Source organism: Ranitomeya imitator, chromosome 2 (assembly GCF_032444005.1).
Source record: "Ranitomeya imitator isolate aRanImi1 chromosome 2, aRanImi1.pri, whole genome shotgun sequence".
In the NCBI taxonomy this organism is placed as follows: domain Eukaryota; kingdom Metazoa; phylum Chordata; class Amphibia; order Anura; family Dendrobatidae; genus Ranitomeya; species Ranitomeya imitator.
This window is the reverse complement of record NC_091283.1, coordinates 372,184,990-372,204,549: the sequence shown is the minus strand read 5'-3', so window position 1 is coordinate 372,204,549 and position 19,560 is coordinate 372,184,990. Positions and strand designations below refer to the sequence as shown.

General features: G+C 45.0%; 1 protein-coding gene across 1 annotated transcript in view; it reads right to left on the bottom strand.

The window, feature by feature from the left end:
- The window catches only part of LOC138663978 (oocyte zinc finger protein XlCOF7.1-like), a 45,694-nt gene that overhangs the window by 12,630 nt on the left and 13,504 nt on the right, over positions 1 to 19,560 (bottom strand). The window contains exons 3-7 of the mRNA XM_069750375.1: positions 15,385 to 15,518; positions 15,082 to 15,255; positions 14,876 to 14,999; positions 14,704 to 14,792; positions 14,424 to 14,514 (exon numbers count right to left, since the gene is read on the bottom strand). Of these exons, the coding sequence (XP_069606476.1) occupies positions 14,424 to 14,514; positions 14,704 to 14,792; positions 14,876 to 14,999; positions 15,082 to 15,255; positions 15,385 to 15,462 (556 nt within the window). The 5' untranslated portion in view covers positions 15,463 to 15,518. The remainder of the gene's footprint in view (positions 1 to 14,423; positions 14,515 to 14,703; positions 14,793 to 14,875; positions 15,000 to 15,081; positions 15,256 to 15,384; positions 15,519 to 19,560) is intronic.

The window sequence follows — 19,560 nt, the reverse complement described above, 5'->3', positions numbered from 1 at the left end:
TTCACTTTTCCCCATTATGTAGATAGGGGCAAAATTGTTTGGTGAATTGGAAAGCGCGGGGTTAAAATTTCACCTCACAACATAGCCTATGACGCTCTCGGGGTCCAGACGTGCGACTGTGCAAAATTTTGTGGCTGTAGCTGCGACGCCTCGAACACTTTTCCTTTCACTTTTTCCCCATTATGTAGATAGGGGCAAAATTGTTTGGTGAATTGGAAAGCGCGGGGTTAAAATTTCACCTCACAACATAGCCTATGACGCTCTCAGGGTCCAGACCTGTGACTGTGCAAAATTTTGTGGCTGTAGCTGCAACGGTGCAGATGCCAATCCCGGACATACATACATACATACACACACACACACATACATACATTCAGCTTTATATATTAGACTAGCTGAAGAGCCCGGCGTTGCCTGGGCATAGTAAATATCTGTGGTTAGTTATAGCACGTCACTTCTCTCATTTTCCCAATCACATCTTTAATTTCCCCCCTCACATCTCTCATTTTCTCCCTCACACCTCTCATTTTCTCCCTCACTCCTCTCATTACCGCCTAACACTTGTCATTTCGACCTCACATCTGTCATTTTCCGATCACTACACTATTTTCCCTCACTCCTCTCATTTTGCAATCACACCTTTTCATTTTCACCTCACACCTCTCATTTTCACCTCAGTATATACATGTTTGTCATCTCCCTTATATATAGTATACACCTGTATGTCATCTCCTGTATATAGTATATACCTGTATGTCATCTCCCCTGTATATAGTATATACCTGCTGTGTGTCATCTCCCCTGTATATAGTATATACCTGTATGTCATCTCCTCCTATATATAGTATATACCTGTATGTCATCTCCTCCTATATATAGTAGATACCTGTATGTCATCTCCTCCTATATATAGTATATACCTGTATGTCATCTCCTTCTATATATAGTATATACCTGTATGTCATCTCCTCCTGTATATAGTATATACCTGTGTGTCATCTCCCCTGTATATAGTATATATCTGTGTGTCATCTCCTCCTGTATATAGTATATACCTGTATGTCATCTTCTATATGTAGCATATACCTGTATGTCATCTCCTCCTGTATATAGTATATACCTGTAGGTAATCTGCTCCTGTATATAGTATATACCTGTGTGTCATCTCTCCTGTATATAGTATATATCTGTGTGTCATCTCCCCTGTATATAGTATATACCTGTGTGATCTCCTGTATTAGACCTCGTTAACACGTTATTTGCTCAGTATTTTTACCTCAGTATTTGTAAGATAAATTGGCAGCCTGATAAATCCCTAGCCAACAGGAAGTCCTCCCCCTGGCAGTATATATTAGCTCACACATACACATAATAGACAGGTTATGTGACTGACAGCTGCCGTATTTCCTATATGGTACATTTGTTGCTCTTGTAGTTTGTCTGCTTATTAATCAGATTTTTATTTTTGAAGGATAATACCAGACTTGTGTGTGTTTTAGGGCGAGTTTCGTTTGTCAAGTTGTGTGTGTTGAGTTGTGTGTGGCGACATTCATGTAGCGACTTTTGTGAGATGAGCTTTGTGTGGCAACATGCGTGTAGCAACTTTTTGTGTGTTGAGTTGCATGTGACAGGTTAGTGTAGCAAGTTGTGTGCAGCAAGTTTTGCGCATGGCGAGTTTTGCGCGTGGTGAGTTTTATGTCTGGTGCCTTTTGAGTATGTGCAAGTTTTGTGTGAGGCAACTTTTGCATGTGTTGCAAATTTTGTGCATGTGGCAATTTTTCCGCATGTGCAAGTTTTGCATGTGGCGAGTTTTCCATGAGGTGAGTTTTGCACTTGTGGCGAGTTTTGCGTGAGCCTATTTTTTGCATGTGGTGAGTTTTGCGCGTGGTGAGTTTTGAGCGGCGACTTTTGTGTTTCGACTTTTATGTGGCGAGGTTGGTGTATGTGTGGTGAAATGTGTGCTGAGGGTGGTATATGTGTTCAAGCACGTGGTAGTGTGTGGCGCATTTTGTGTGTGTGTTCATATCCCCGTGTGTGGCGAGTATCCCATGTTGGGGTCCCACCTTAGCAACTGTACGGTATATACTCTTTGGCGCCATCGCTCTCACTCTTTAAGTCCCCCTTGTTCACATCTGGCAGCTGTCAATTTGCCTCCAACACTTTTCCTTTCACTTTTCCCCATTATGTAGATAGGGGAAAAATAGTTTGGTGAATTGGAAAGCGCGGAGTTAAAATTTCACCTCACAACATAGCCTATGACGCTCTCAGGGTCCAGACGTGTGACTGTGCATAATTTTGTTTCTGTAGCTGCGACGCCTCCAACACTTTTCCTTTCACTTTTTTCCCCATTATGTAGATGGGGGCAAAATTGTTTGGTGAATTGGAAAGCGTGGGGTTAAAATTTCACCTCACAACGTAGCCTATGACGCTCTCAGGGTCCAGACGTGTGACTGTGCAAAATTTTGTTGCTGTAGCTGCGACGCCTCCAACACTTTTCCTTTCACTTTTTTCCCCATTATGTAGATAGGGGCAAAATTGTTTGGTGAATTAGAATGCGCGGGGTTAAAATTTCACCTCACAATATAGCCTATGACGCTCTCGGGGTCCAGACGTGTGACTGTGCAAAATTTTGTGGCTGTAGCTGCGACGGTGCAGATGCCAATCCCGGACATACACACACACATACACACACACACACACACATTCAGCTTTATATAGTAGATAAAGGATTTTATTCATCCAGGGTGTTTATTTCAATACTTACTATGGGGTTAGTAATTGAGGCTTTTTATAGACGCCTCTAAATTACTAACCCCTAGGATTAATGTCAACTGACAACACACAGGTGACTTCAACCCCAACGCTATTACCCCAATTGCCACCACCACAGGGCAAGTGGGAATAGCGAAGCTAAGTGCCAGGTTTGGACCATCCTATGGATATGACATTTCTGGACAGCTGAGGGCTGATGTTGGTAGCCTGGGAGGGGGAATATCTCTGGTCCCTACACAGGTGTCACGCCGTTAACAGCGATAAAGGGGCAGGACGGCGTACTGGGACCCGCACCTGTCCCTGCCACTATAATGGGGCCCTGGCTTTCCCTTATCTTAGGGGTACCTATAACGGATAGGAGGCCTGAGACGCCAGCGTATCTGTTATGATCCGGTGACCTTGGAGCTGCATGAGAATTTTCACTGGAGAAAGTAACCACTATACTGACCGCAATCCTGAACTTAACACCGCAACTAGAAGTAGCCGTGGAGTGTACCTAACACACCTAGACACCTCGTCACAGTCGGAGGACTAAATACCCCTAAAGATGGAAATCGGAATACTATCTTGCCTCAGAGAAAATCCCCAAAGGATAGACAGCGCCCCACAAATATTGGCGGTGAGTCGGAGAGGAAAAAACATACACAGGCAGAAAAACAGGATTTAGCACAGGAGGCCACTCTAGCTAGATAGGACAGGATAGGACAGAGTTCTGTGCGGTCAGTATTAAAACCCTTCAAAAAATCCACAGCAGAATATACAAAAAACTTCCTACATCTAACTAAAGATGTAGGAGCGTATATCTGCAACTCCAGTGAATCCTACAAACAGAGCAGGAATAAAACTGAAACAAGCACACAGCAGTGAGCCACAGACACAAAAAACCAAACACTTATCTTTGCTGAATTTGACAGCCAGCAGGAGAAGCCAGAAAGTGATCCAATACTTCACAAGTAACATTGACAACTGGCAAGGGCTAAAGGATCCTGCACACCTAAATATCCCAGTCAGACTTGTAATCATCCGATACACCTTGCCAGGACTGCGAGTCAGAGACAACTGCATTCCCACTTACAACCACTGGAGGGAACCCAAGAGCAGAATTCACAACAGTACTCCCTCCATGAGGAGGGGTCACCGAACCCTCACCAGGACCCACAGGACGATCAGGACGAGCCAGATGAAAGGCATGGACCAAATCAGCAGCATGGACATCAGAGGCAAAAACCCAAGAATTATCCTCCTGGCCATAACCCTTCCATTTGACCAGGTACTGAAGCTTCCGCCTCGAAAAACGGGAATCCAAAATCTTCTCAACAACATATTCCAACTCCCCATCAACCAACACAGGGGCCGGAGGATCAACAGAGGGAACAACAGGCTCCACATATTTCCGCAACAAAGATCTATGGAAGACATTATGGATAGCAAAAGAGGCCGGAAGCGCCAGACGAAAAGACACCGGATTAATAATCTCAGAAATCCTATAAGGACCAATAAACCGAGGTTTAAACTTAGGAGAAGAAACCTTCATAGGAACATGACGGGAAGACAACCAGACCAGATCCCCAACCCGAAGCCGGGAACCAACACACCGACGACGATTAGCAAAACGTTGAGCCTCCTCTTGAGACAACACCAACTTGTCCACCACCTGAGCCCAAATCTGCTGCAACCTGTCCACCACAGAATCCACACCAGGACAGTCAGAATGCTCAACCTGCCCAGAAGAAAAACGAGGATGAAAACCAAAATTACAAAAGAAAGGCGAAACCAAGGTAGCAGAACTAGCCCAATTATTAAGGGCAAACTCGGCCAATGGCAAGAAGGCCACCCAATCATCCTGATCAGCAGACACAAAGCATCTCAAATAAGTCTACAAGGTCTGATTAGTTCGCTCGGTCTGGCCATTTGTCTGAGGATGAAATGCAGAAGAAAAAGACAAATCAATGCCCAGCCTAGTACAAAAGGCCCGCCAAAACCTAGAAACAAACTGGGAACCTCTGTTGGACACAATATTCTCCGGAATACCATGCAAACGAACCACATGCTGAAAGAACAACGGAACCAAATCTGAAGAGGAAGGCAATTTAGGTAAGGGCACCAAATGAACCATCTTAGAGAACCGGTCACAAACAACCCAGATAACAGACATCTTCTGGGAGACCGGAAGATCAGAAATAAAATCCATCGAAATATGCGTCCAGGGCCTCTCAGGGACTGGCAATGGCAAAAACAACCCACTAGCACGGGAACAACAAGGCTTGGCCCGCGCACAAGTCCCACAGGACTGCACAAAAGAACGCACATCACGTGACAATGAAGGCCACCAAAAGGACCTACCAACCAAATCTCTGGTACCAAAAATGCCAGGATGACCAGCCAACACGGAACAGTGAACCTCAGAAATCACTCTACTAGTCCATCTGTCAGGAACAAACAATTTCCCCACAGGACAGCGGTCAGGTTTGTCAGCCTGAAATTCCTGAAGAACCCGTCGTAAATCAGGGGAAATGGCAGAAAGGACCACCCCCTCTTTCAGAATACCGACCGGCTCTAAGACCTCAGGAGAATCAGGCAAAAAACTCCTAGAGAGGGCATCAGCCTTAATATTCTTAGAACCCGGAAGGTACGAGACCACAAAATCAAAACGGGAAAAAAACAAGGACCATCGAGCCTGTCTAGGATTCAGCCGTTTAGCAGACTCGAGGTAAATCAAATTCTTATGATCAGTCAAGACCACAATACGGTGCTTAGCTCCCTCAAGCCAATGTCGCCACTCCTCAAACGCCCACTTCATAGCCAACAACTCCCGATTGCCGACATCATAATTGCGTTCAGCAGGCGAAAACTTACGGGAAAAGAAGGCACACGGTTTCATTAAGGAACCAACAGGATCCCTCTGAGACAAAACGGTCCCTGCCCCAATCTCAGAAGCGTCAACCTCAACCTGAAACGGAAGAGAAACATCCGGTTGGTGCAACAATGGAGCAGAAGTAAATCAACGTTTAAGCTCCTGAAAGGCAGAGACAGCCGCAGAGGACCAATTCGCCACATCAGCGCCTTTCTTCGTCAAATCGGTCAAGGGTTTAACCACGCTGGAAAAATTAGCAATGAAACGGCGATAAAAATTTGCAAAACCCAAAAATTTCTGAAGGCTCTTCACGGATGTGGGCTGAATCCAATCATGAATGGCCTGAACTTTAACCGGATCCATCTCTATAGACGAAGGAGAAAAAATGAAGCCCAAAAAAGAGACTTTCTGCACCCCAAAGAGACACTTAGACCCTTTCACAAACAGGGCATTGTCACGAAGGATCTGAAATACCATCCTGACCTGTTGCACATGAGACTCCCAATCATCGGAAAAAATCAAAATATCGTCCAAATATACAATCAAGAATTTATCAAGATAAGTCCGGAAGATATCATGCATGAAGGACTGAAAAACAGATGGAGCATTAGAGAGTCCGAATGGCATCACAATGTATTCAAAATGGCCTTCGGGCGTGTTAAACGCAGTTTTCCATTCATCACCCTGCTTAATACGAACCAGATTATATGCCCCTCGAAGGTCAATCTTGGTAAACCAACTAGCTCCCTTAATCCTAGCAAACAAATCAGAAAGCAAAGGTAAATGGTATTGAAACTTGACCGTGATTTTATTCAAGAGGCGATAATCTATACAGGGTCTCAAGGAACCATCTTTTTTAGCAACAAAAAAGAACCCCGCTCCCAACGGTGAAGAAGATGGCCGAATATGCCCTTTCTCCAAAGACTCCTTAATATAGCTCCGCATGGCGGTATGTTCAGGCACAGACAGGTTGAAAAGTGGACCCTTAGGAAACTTACAGCCTGGAATCAAGTCAATAGCACAATCGCAGTCCCTGTGCGGTGGAAGGAAACTGGACTTGGGCTCATCGAATACATCCTGAAAATCAGACAAAATCTCTGGAATTTCAGAAGGTGAAGAAGAGGAGATTGACATCAAAGGAACATCATCATGAACCCCCTGACAACCCCAACTAGTCACAGACATGGACTTCCAGTCCAACACAGGATTATGTACCTGCAACCATGGAAAACCCAACACGATAACATCATGCAAGTTATGCAACACCAGAAATCGACAATCTTCCTGATGGGCTGGCGCCATGCGCACGGTCACCTGTGTCCAAAACTGGGGCTTATTTTTAGCCAAGGGTGTAGCATCAATGCCCCTTAAAGGAATAGGGTTCTGCAAAGGCTGCAAGGGAAAACCACAACGCTTGGCAAACTCAAAATCCATTAAATTCGAGGCGGCGCCTGAATCCACAAACGCCATGACAGAAAATGATGACAATGAGCAGATCAAGGACACAGATAACAGAAATTTAGGTTGTACAGTACTGTTGGTAATTGAACTGGCGATCCTCTTTGTCCCGTTTAGGGCAGACAGAAATGACATGAGAAGCGTCGCCACAATAATAACACAACCTATTTTGACGTCTGAAACCTTGTCGTTCCGTTCTAGACAGAATTCTATCACATTGCATAGGCTCAGAAATTTGCTCTGAGGATAACGCCACAGCGCGCACAGTTCTGCGCTCCCGCAGGCGTCGGTCAATCTGAATGGCCAGAGACATAGAATCACTCAGACCGGAAGGCGTGGGAAACCCCGCCATAACATCTTTAACGGATTCAGAAAGCCCCCTTCTGAAAATTGCCGCCAAAGCATCATTATTCCATTTAGTCAATACAGACCATTTTCTGAATTTCTGACAATACAATTCTGCCGCCTCTTGACCCTGAGACAGGGCCAACAAGGTCTTCTCAGCTTGATCCACAGAATTAGGTTCATCATATTATTGTCCTAAAGCCTGAAAAAAGGAGTCAATATTAAACAAAGCCGGATTCCCGGATTCCAGGGAAAATGCCCAATCCTGCGGGTCGCCACGCAGCAGGGAGATTACGATTATTACCTGCTGAATGGAATCACCAGAGGATCGAGGTCTCAGGTCAAAAAACAGTTTACAGTTGTTTTTAAAACTCAAAAATTTAGAACTGTCACCAGAAAACAAATCAGGAGTAGGAATCTTCGGTTCTAAAGCAGGAATCTGAACAATATAATCAGAAATACCTTGCACCCTAGCAGCAAGCTGATCTACACGAGAAGCTAATTCCTGAACATTCATGCTTGCACCAGGCTCCTCAGCCACCCAGATATTAAGAGGGAAGAGAACACAAAACAGACTGGAGAAAAAAAATGGCTCAAGACCTTTCTTCCCTTCTTCTGAGATGCATTTAACTCATTGTTGGCCAGTTGTACTGTTATGATCCGGTGACCTTGGAGCTGCATGAGAAAATCCCCAAAGGATAGACAGCCCCCCACAAATATTGGCGGTGAGTCGGAGAGGAAAAAACATACACAGGCAGAAAAAACAGGATGGAGACGTTTATTCTCAGCGAGGTAGGGCAAGCGTAGGACCTGGTATAAGAGAGATGCTGTAAAGAGGCTACCAGGTACACATAAAATTGGCCATTTTTATGCGCTAAAAGCTCTCATTTTTCATATTTCTAGTGCAGTAATGCAGTTCAAATTTCGTGTTTTCAAGTTTGCATGTTTTAGCGCTGCAGTGTGCTGCCTTATTTACTTAACTATATACGAGTTGGCGACTCTAGGTTCAGCACCTGTTCACACTGAGTCTATGTTTGGATGTGCAGGTCAGGTTTTTGAAATGTATTCTCTAGCCTTCTGATCGTGCACTCTGCCTCCTAGCTTCAGGTGTTTTAATTACAGCAGGTCCAATACCCCTCCACAGAGAGAGAGAATTTTAGTCTAAGAAGAGGTTTCACATGCACCCATTCAGATGGAGACGTTTATTCTCAGCGAGGTAGGGCAAGCGTAGGACCTGGTATGAGAGAGATGCCGTAAAGAGGCTACCAGGTACACATAAAATTGGCCATTTTTATGCGCTAAAAGCTCTCATTTTTACATAGTAACATAGTAACATAGTAACATAGTTAGTAAGGCCGAAAAAAGACATTTGTCCATCCAGTTCAGCCTATATTCCATCATAATAAATCCCCAGATCTACGTCCTTCTACAGAACCTAATAATTGTATGATACAATATTGTTCTGCTCCAGGAAGACATCCAGGCCTCTCTTGAACCCCTTGACTGAGTTCGCCATCACCACCTCCTCAGGCAAGCAATTCCAGATTCTCACTGCCCTAACAGTAAAGAATCCTCTTCTATGTTGGTGGAAAAACCTTCTCTCCTCCAGACGCAAAGAATGCCCCCTTGTGCCCGTCACCTTCCTTGGTATAAACAGATCCTCAGCGAGATATTTGCATTGTCCCCTTATATACTTATACATGGTTATTAGATCGCCCCTCAGTCGTCTTTTTTCTAGACTAAATAATCCTAATTTCGCTAATCTATCTGGGTATTGTAGTTCTCCCATCCCCTTTATTAATTTTGTTGCCCTCCTTTGTACTCTCTCTAGTTCCATTATATCCTTCCTGAGTACCGGTGCCCAAAACTGGACACAGTACTCCATGTGCGGTCTAACTAGGGATTTGTACAGAGGCAGTATAATGCTCTCATCATGTGTATCTAGACCTCTTTTAATGCACCCCATGATCCTGTTTGCCTTGGCAGCTGCTGCCTGGGACTGGCTGCTCCAGGTAAGTTTATCATTAACTAGGATCCCCAAGTCCTTCTCCCTGTCAGATTTACCCAGTGGTTTCCCATTCAGTGTGTAATGGTGATATTGATTCCTTCTTCCCATGTGTATAACCTTACATTTATCATTGTTAAACCTCATCTGCCACCTTTCAGCCCAAGTTTCCAACTTATCCAGATCCATCTGTAGCAGAATACTATCTTCTCTTGTATTAACTGCTTTACATAGTTTTGTATCATCTGCAAATATCGATATTTTACTTTGTAAACCTTCTACCAGATCATTAATGAATATGTTGAAGAGAACAGGTCCCAATACTGACCCCTGCGGTACCCAGGGCCGTATTTAGACTTTATGCTGCCCTAGGCACTTTTCGTGCTGCCTCCCCCATTGGTATGACTAATGCAGATACTGTCGATGGTGACTTAGGCTACTTTGACATCAGCAATTTTTGCCATTTGCGGATGATCCGGCAGTTTTTCTGCATCTGCCACGTAACGGATCACTTACGGCAACACTGTGTCATTCATTCAATATGGTACTTGCGGACATGTGTGGCACTTGCCACGATCCGGTTAGCATTGTTTTTTTGTCTCACCACAAGTGCAAAACTGCAAGTGCCGCATATGTCCGCAAGTAGCCATAACTACCTGTCCCTGCACCTTGCAAGCTCATCCCTAACAACCCCTCTGATCTAAAACTGCACTATAAAGCTTTAGAAAAACAATTTAACTGACATATTCCTCTGATAATGAGGCTCCAGGTTATGGCGTAGAATGGGACGGGTAGTCTCCGGGTCTCCAATCTCTCCCCCTCGCTGCTCTTATCACGCCCCGCTGGGTGTCATCATTCCTTCTTTTCTCGCCCCCTATGTTAAAATTCCCGCCTCCTCCTCATAGTATGACGTGCAGCCGGACATCAGTTCTGGTCCGGTGCATTGTGGGGGCTTATCAGGTGTACGGCCAGCACGGGCCAGCTTCAATATGAGGACTGCGCGTGCACCTGGACCCAGACCGTACAGCCCATACACCTGCTGTATTTTTACAGCAGCTCTCTTAATCTGATGAATTTGTATGGCATAACTGAGTTTAGCTAGGAGAGTCTCCCTTATTATTAAAACATAACTTTTTATACAACACTAAAATCATGGGCAAAAAAGACACAAAGAAAACCACGTGTATAAAGTGCTCGTGCATACCAGTGCTCAAGATAAAAAATGGTTTGGTCTCACCATTGTAGTAGACATATTTTCATTGAGGGTCCATTTTTTCATAAGGGGAGGGACTGAAATAGTTCTCTGACTCCCTGTCATGCCGCTGGCTCCTGACACTGTGGGAACCGCGGCTCACTGACCCGCCGGGACGATTTCACCACCGATCAGAAGCGGTGTTTGCTGCGCTGTCATGCACATGACAGCGTGTCAAAGGCTAGGTTCACGTTATGTGAACCCGTTTAACGGACTACGTTACACCATGGCATAACGCGGTGTAACGTAGTCCATTAACGCCGCCATTGTGTGAACTTACCCTAAAACATTACTAATAAGACTGTGTTCATGTGTTGTATTTTTGCAGGGTTTTTTGCTGCTTTTTTATGCAAGTTGTAAGCTGCGTTTTACAGTATTTTCGGGAAAGTGTATGAGATTTCAGAAATCTCATGCACACACTTTGGTTTTATTTCCCTGACTGATTTGGAAAACTACTGTGTTTTTAAAAACTGCAACATGTCACTTTCAGCGGTTTTTATGCCCTTGTTTAAAAAAAAAAAAAAAAAAAAGCATAAAAAATGCTGAAAGTGACATGCTGCACTTTTTAAAAACGCAGCAGAAATCGCAAGTAGCAGTTTTTGGTGTAAAAACCTTAGAGTTAAATCAGACTTTTTTGGGGAGGTGGAGGGGCACTAAACTTTATCAACATGCACGAAAGACAACAAAACACAGCAAAAACTGCTTTTTGTAGGCAGCTTAAATGCAGCTTTAAATTTGCATTAAAAAAATGCAACATGTGAACATAGATGAAAGGTACCGTCACACTGAACGATATCGCTAGCGATCCGTGACGTTGCAGCGTCCTGGTAGTGATATTGTTGAGTTTGACACGCAGCAGCGATCTAGATCGTTGGTCGGAGCAGAAAGGCCAGAACTTTATTTCGTCGCTGGACTCCTGCAGACAACGCTGAATCGGCGTGTGTGACACCGATTCAGCGATGTCTTCACTGGTAACCAGGGTAAACATCGGGTTACTAACCAGCGTAAACGTAAAAAAACAAACACTACATACTTACATTCCGGTGTCTGTCCCCCGGCGCTGTGCTTTCCTGCACTGGCTGTCAGCGCTGGCCGTAAAGCACAGCGGTGACGTCACCGCTGTGCTTTACGGCTGACTGGCACTGACAGTGCAGAGAAGCAGAGCGCCGGGGGACAGACAGCGGTAGGTAAGTATGTAGTGTTTGTTTTTTTACGTTTACGTTGGTAACTAGGGTAAACATCGGGTTACTAAGCGCGGCCCTGCGCTTAGTAACCCGATGTTTACCCTGGTTACGAGGGGACTTCGCATAGTTGGTCGCTGGAGAGCTGTCTGTGACAACTCTCCAGCGACCACACAGCGACGCTGCAGCGATCGGGATCGTTGTCTGGATCGCTGCAGTGTCGCTAAATGTGACGGTACCTTAACAGTTCCATACATCCCATCCCCAATATGTACTGCGCTGCCTAAAAGAAAATAGTGCTGCTAAATATCAGAACTGTCACAATAACAATCAGTCATAAATGCTGACAACCCCACAGTCGTAGTGACAACCCCAGGGTAGTGTCATTATGGATGGCAGTGCTCATATTGGACCTATGACCTTCTAGGGACCACCTAGTATTTTCCCCCATAGTGACCCTTAGGTTAAGTGCACACGCTGCGGATTCCATTGCGGAATTTTCCACAGTGGATTTGCAAAATCCGCAGTGAAAAACCGCTGCGTTTTTTACTGCGGATTTACCGCGGTTTCTTTTGCGGTTTCTTCTGCGGGTTTTCACCTGTAGTTTTCTATTGGAGCAGGAGCAAACCCGCAGCGGAATCTGCAGAAAGAATTGACATGCTGCTGAAAATAAACCGCTGCGTTTCCGCACGCTCTTTTCCGCAGCATGTGCACTGCGGATTTCATTTCCCATTGCTTTACATGGTACTGTAAATGCATGGGAAATGCTGTGGATCCGCAGCAAAATCCGAAGCGTGTGCACATACCCTTACATGACAGGCGGCTGCAGACCATCTGCTGACGGTACAGTGACATGATGAAGGTGCCAGGACTTGCAGGCATTGTTGGGACCATGGCATCTCCTGGAGGTGCACAGATCAGTATCAGCCCCATTCCTCCCCCAAGACTTTTCACACATCATTAGCGTTCTCTCCAACACACAGACTCCTTTGATCAGTGCTCCCCGGCTATACCGCCCCCATCACAGAGCAGCCCCGAGCCCCTGCCGTGCACTTACACTATCCAGGTCCTGGTAAAGAGAAGGCTGGCAGCGTGATGGGCAGGATCACCCAGCCTGGATTCCTGGAGAGACGCATGCTGGTGCCAGGTCTGTGCTGCTCTGCTGACCGCTGTCCTGGGCTTCAGCACTTCACAGGAAATTGCCGGGATCCAGGTGGAGGCTTCTCATACTAACTCCAGAGGTTTCAGCTGCTCTTCTCCCACAGCCCAGGATGGCGCTCCCCACCACCAGCGCCCCCCACTGCCAGCCGCTCGCAGGTCCTGATGGGCAGAGCGGGCTTTAGCCTTTCCAATCCCCGGGTCAAGGCACCAGCAGTCCGGCCAGGTTACAGCAGAGGGACGTGATCCCCAGCAGCCAGGACACTGAGGTGGGCGGGTGGACTGTCAGGCAGCTACTGAATTTGGCGCCTTAGCGAGGAGGGGGCGGGGCCTATGAAGTGACGTGTTTCTGCTTCTGGCTCCCTGTGCAGTACATTTAACTGCGTGTGATCTGAGACCCGCCCAACAAGAAGACATAGGTGGGTGGAGGGAGCAGGGCGGAGGTGGGCGGAGGTGGGCGGAGGAGGGCGGGCAAGCCCCGGACCATTGAAGAAAAAAATAAAAAAAATAAAAATAAACAAAACCTTGTTCAGGTGCCGCCCCCCCGCATCCTGCCGCCCTAGGCACGTGCCCTCAAGTGCCTAGTGGTAAATACGGCCCTGGCGGTACCCCACTGGTCACAGCGACCCAGTTAGAGACTATACCATTTATAACCACCCTCAGCTTTCTATCACTTAGCCAGTTATTAACCCATGTACACACATTTTCCCCCAGACCAAGCATTCTCATTTTGTGTACCAACCTCTTGTGCGGCACGGTATCAAACGCTTTGGAAAAATCGAGATATACCACGTCCAATGACTCACCGTGGTCCAGCCTATAGCTGGACCACGGTGCAGTAATGCAGTAATGCAGTAATGCAGTTCAAATTTCGTGTTTTCAAGTTTGCATGTTTTAGCGCTGCAGTGTGCTGCCTTATTTACTTAACTATATACGAGTTGGCGACTCTAGGTTCAGCACCTGTTCACACTGAGTCTATGTTTGGATGTGCAGGTCAGGTTTTTGAAATGTATTCTCTAGCCTTCTGATCGTGCACTCCGCCTCCTAGCTTCAGGTGTTTTAATTACAGCAGGTCCAATACCCCTCCATAGAGAGAGAGAATTTTAGCCTAAGAAGAGGTTTCACATGCACCCATTCAGATGGAGACGTTTATTCTCAGCGAGGTAGGGCAAGCGTAGGACCTGGTATAAGAGAGATGCCGTAAAGAGGCTACCAGGTACACATAAAATTGGCCATTTTTATGCGCTAAAAGCTCTCATTTTTCATATTTCTAGTGCAGTATTGCAGTTCAAATTTTGTGTTTTCAAGTTTGCATGTTTTAGCGCTGCAGTGTGCTGCCTTATTTACTTAACTAGAGGAGAATCTGTGACTTCTCTTCATTTAGTGGTTACTACTCACCTGGGTAGTCATCTGTAGGAATCTCCTCTTTACACCGCTCATCACCCCTCACATATGTCTCTATAGTATTAATATGTGTCAGATCTTCACCCTAAAACAAATATTGTAAAAGTCACAGACAGATGGAGAAGTCACATCTATGATCAGCTCTAATTCTGCCATCTCCACAGTTCTCATTACACAAGTATAAAACTGGTGGATAAAACAAGACTATCCAAAAAATCTTCACAGCCGTCTACACATCATAGAGGAGATGATATCACACCATTTCTCCATCTACCTGAGGAACCTTGGGATTTTCTTGCTTACAGTCCTGTGGAAGAAGAGGACGGGGACATCTCTCTGGTGTTGTCCTCTTAATGGATACAACTGAAGGAAATACATACAGGGACTGAATTCATTCTTTACAACTAGATAATTATAAGCCATGTGAATTTAGTCCTGTCTATTACCTGGTGATGAGAGGGGCTGGCGAACCTCCATTATGATGTCCTTGTACAGATCTTTGTGCCCTTCTAAATACTCCCACTCGGTCATGGAGAAGTAGACGGTGACATCCTGACACCTTATAGGAACCTGACACATACAATGATACAGTCATCCCCCGACCCCTTCATGGCATTAGTGTATAATGTCCCATCATTCCCAGCAGTGTCACCTCTCCAGTCAGCAGCTCAATCATCTTGTAGGCGAGATCTAGGATTTTCTGGTGATTGATGTCCTCATGTATCAGGGGGTGAGGTCCAGTGATTGGGCTCAGTGGTTTTCCCCATGCCTCAGACACAGAGTCCTGAAAACCCTCACTTGAGGTCTTCTTCATTACTGTGTAATCCTGGTTATGGAGAGACACATTCATAAATCTCACTACAGACATTTCCAGAGTCCTCACCTCTCCAGTTCTGTCCATCTGTTATTCCCACAGATAAAAATGATGTAATGTGACGTAATCAGAATTTCTCACCTCTCCAGTAAGCCGGAAGAGGATCTCTAGGGTGAGGTGTAATATCCTCTTTGCCATCTGCTCCTTGTTCCTATCCATCCTTGATGGGTCAATCAGGAAAATTCTCTTATATAGAAGATCTCCACTGAGAGGATCTGAAATTGGAGGCACCTAAATGAGAACATGACGATGTAACATCATCATCAAGATCCCATGTAACAAAACAAATAATAAGGGGAACATTTGAGGAGATAGAAAGTGTAGATGTTGTATTCTCAGATTGTATAAACGGGAATGTCATAAACATCACCCATTTGCTGCACTCGTGACTTGTGATTGTAAAAGGAACTCCGCTTCTCCCAATCACTTGTCCAAGCAAATAAAAGAAATAAGATTTACATACAAGGTAAAAAAACAGTACAAAAACAAACGGATTATATACAGAAAAGTCTTATGGATTGAACCTTCTGGCCAGAAAAATTGGCACAGATCTACAATTAGAGAATGAACCAGCACTGCAGCAATGATTAGAAGTTCTGTGCCATGCACCAATACATGACTTGCACGCCGCCAATGATGATTAAACACCATGACATAGAACGGCTCCCACCTTATTCCTATGCATTTTGATTATAGGTAACTCATTTCAGACCTGCACAACTGTGATATTGTCTATATACACAGATATTTCATTTAGCACTGACTTTCTCCCTGACAAACCACATTTGGTGGCATGATGTGTGGGGTCTCATACTCTCTCCTTCCATCCTTCATATCGGTTACATACCTGGTGGGTCATGTGTCCACAAGAGATGGTTGATTGCAAACAGTAAATTTCAGTGTTCTAATATTCACCTACTCTTCAGGCACGGACCCTGAACACTCCACACTTCTCCAGGAAGTCCGTGTTACTGTTTTGGGGTTCAGCAACCTGAACATTACGTGTTTGCCACGCTGTCATCTGGATTACAGTGTGAGAAACACCGGGTGGATCTGATTGGTGGTAAGATAGTTAAAGCTGGTCAGAGAGCTGCAGTTCCCACGCTGTCAGATGGCAGCGTGAGCCAGCAGCTGTGGCCAGCAGTAAAAAGGTTATCTCTGGTCACAGGCATCGGGTGATGATAGTGTACTACTCCCATCAGCCTACGCCTGCTGTCACTGATAACAGCGGGAGTAGGAATCGCTAATGGGAATATTCAGCAGCTGGCGCCTTGCTATAAATTGTTATTTCTAAAATGACGTGAGGATTCTTATATTTTTGATAATCGGCGCAGGTGAAAACTGACAGCTGCGGTCTGCAACTCTCTGCTATCAGTTATATCATGGTTGGTTATCAACAATAGAAGAGTCCCTCGTCGTTTTTTAAAAATTTAAATAAATAATTTAAAGAAAAACAGCGAGGGGTCCCCCTCATTTTTTATAACCAGCCCAGCTAAAGTCGATAGTTGGGGCTGGTATTCTCAGGCTGGAAAGGGGCCATGGATATTGGCCCCCACAGCCTAAAAATAGCATCCTGCGGCCACCCCACAAAAGACACATCTATTACATGGCTTAATTCTACTTATTGATGTGTAAAGTTCATTGTTATAGACTTGTATGTATAAATCTAATATATAAAGCTGAATGTGTGTCTGTATGTGTGTATGTCCGGGATTGGCATCTGCACCGTCGCAGCTACAGCCACAAAATTTTGCACAGTCACACGTCTGGACCCCGAGAGAGTCATAGGCTATGTTGTGAGGCAAAATTTTAACCCCGTGCGTTCCAATTCACCAAACAATTTTGCCCCTATCTACATAATGGGGACAAAGTGAAAGGAAAAATGTTGGAGACAAATTGACAGCTGCCAGATGTGAACAAGGGGGACTTAAAGAGTGAGAGCGATGGCGCCAAAGAGTATATACTGTACAGTTGCTAAAGTGGGGACCCGACATGGGATACTCACCACACACGGGGATATGAACACACACACAAAATGCGCCACACACTACCACGTGCTTGAACACATATACCACCCTCAGTACACATTTCACCACACATACACCAACCTCGACACATAAAAGTGGAAACACAAAAGTCGCCGCTCAAAACTCGCCACGCGCAAAACTCGCCACATGCAAAACTAGACTCACGCAAAACATGCCACACGTGCAAAACTCACCTCATGGAAAACTCGCCACATGCAAAACTCGCACACGCGGAAAAATTGCCACATGCACAAAAGTTGCAACACATGCAAAAGTTGCCTCACACAAAACTTGCCCCTACTCAAAACGCACCACACATAAAACTCGCCACGCGCAAAACTCGCCATGCGCAAAAATTGCTGCACACAACTTTCTACACTAACCTGTCATATGCATCTTGATACACAAAAAGTTGCTACACGCATGTCTCCACACAAAACTCATCTCACAGAAGTCGCTACATGCATGTCACCACGCAACTCAACACACACAACTTGACACATGAAACTCACCCTAAAACACATACAAGTCTGGTATTATCCTTCAAAAATAAAAATCTGATTAATAAGCAGACAAACTACAAGAGCAACAAATGTACCATATAGGAAATACGGCAGCTGTCAGTCACATGACCTGTCTATTATGTCTATGTGTGAGCTAATATATACTGCCAGGGGGGAGGGCTTCCTGTTGGCTGGGGATTTATCAGGCTGCCAATTTAGCTTACAAATACTGAGGTAAAAATACTAAGCAAATAACGTGTGAACGCGGTCTAATACAGGAGGAGATGACATACAGATATATACTATATACAGAGGAGATGACACACAGGTATATACTATATACAGGAGGAGATGACATACAGGTATATATTATATACAGGAGGAGATGACAGTCACACACATACTGTATATACTGTTGTGAATTCTGTGGCTGAGTTCACTTCTGTGGTCACAAGTGGTATTGCAGTCTCTGGGCTTCCTCCCTCAGGTGTTTTGGTGAGCTCGTTGGCTGCCTTGCTATTTAGCTCCACCTGAGTCTGTCTTCCTTGCTCCTTGTCAATGTTCCAGTGTTGGATCTGAGCTACTGCATCTTTCCTTGGGCCTGCTGCTCTGCTAGATAAGTGCTTCTAGTTTGTTTTCTGTTTTTTCTGTCCAGCTTGCTATTGTCTTTTGCTGGAAGCTCTGAGAAGCAGAGGGGTGCACCGCCGTGCTGTTAGTTCGGCACGGTGGGTCTTTTTGCCCCTTTGCGTGGTTTTCGTTTTAGAGTTTTTTGTAGACTGCATAGTTCTCTTTGCTATCCTCGCTCTGTCTAGAATATCGGGCCTCACTTTGCTGAATCTATTTCATTCCTACGTTTGTCTTTTCATCTTGCTAACAGTCATTATATGTGGGGGGCTGCCTATTCCTTTGGGGTATTTCTCTGAGGTAAGTCAGGCTTGTATTTCTATCTTCAGGCTAGTCAGCTCCTCAGGCAGTGCCGAGTTGCATAGGTAGTTGTTAGGCGCAATCCACTGCTGCTTATAGTTGTGTGAGGATAGATCAGGTACTGCAGTCTACAGAGATTCCACGTCTCAGAGCTCGTCCTATTGTTTTTGGTTATTGCCAGATCTCTGTATGTGCGCTGATTACTGCACGCTGTGTTGCCTGATTGCCAGCCATAACAGTACAAGGAGCCAACCAATGATTCCCAATAGAGGGAAAAAAGAAATCCTGACATCATTTTTTTTTCTTAGCTCTGTCTTCAGTCTTTTTTTTCCCCTAGACATTAGAGTGCTTCAGGACACAGCTGTGGACATGGATATTCAGGCTCTGTGCTCCTCAATGGATAATCTCGTTGTAAATGTACAAAAGATTCAAGATACTATTGATCAGAAATCGATGCTAGAACCAAGAATTCCGATTCCTGATTTGTTTTTTGGTGACAGAACTAAGTTCCTGAGCTTCAGAAATAATTGTAAGCTATTTTTGGCCTTGAAACCTCATTCTTCTGGTAATCCTATTCAACAGGTTTTGATTATTATTTCTTTTTTGCGCGGCGACCCACAGGACTGGGCGTTTTCTCTTGCACCAGGAGATTCTGCATTGAGTAATGTTGATGCATTTTTCCTGGCGCTCGGATTGCTTTACGATGAGCCTAATTCAGTGGATCAGGCTGAGAAAAATCTGCTGGCTTTATGCCAGGGTCAGGATGATGTGGAAGTATATTGTCAGAAATTTAGGAAATGGTC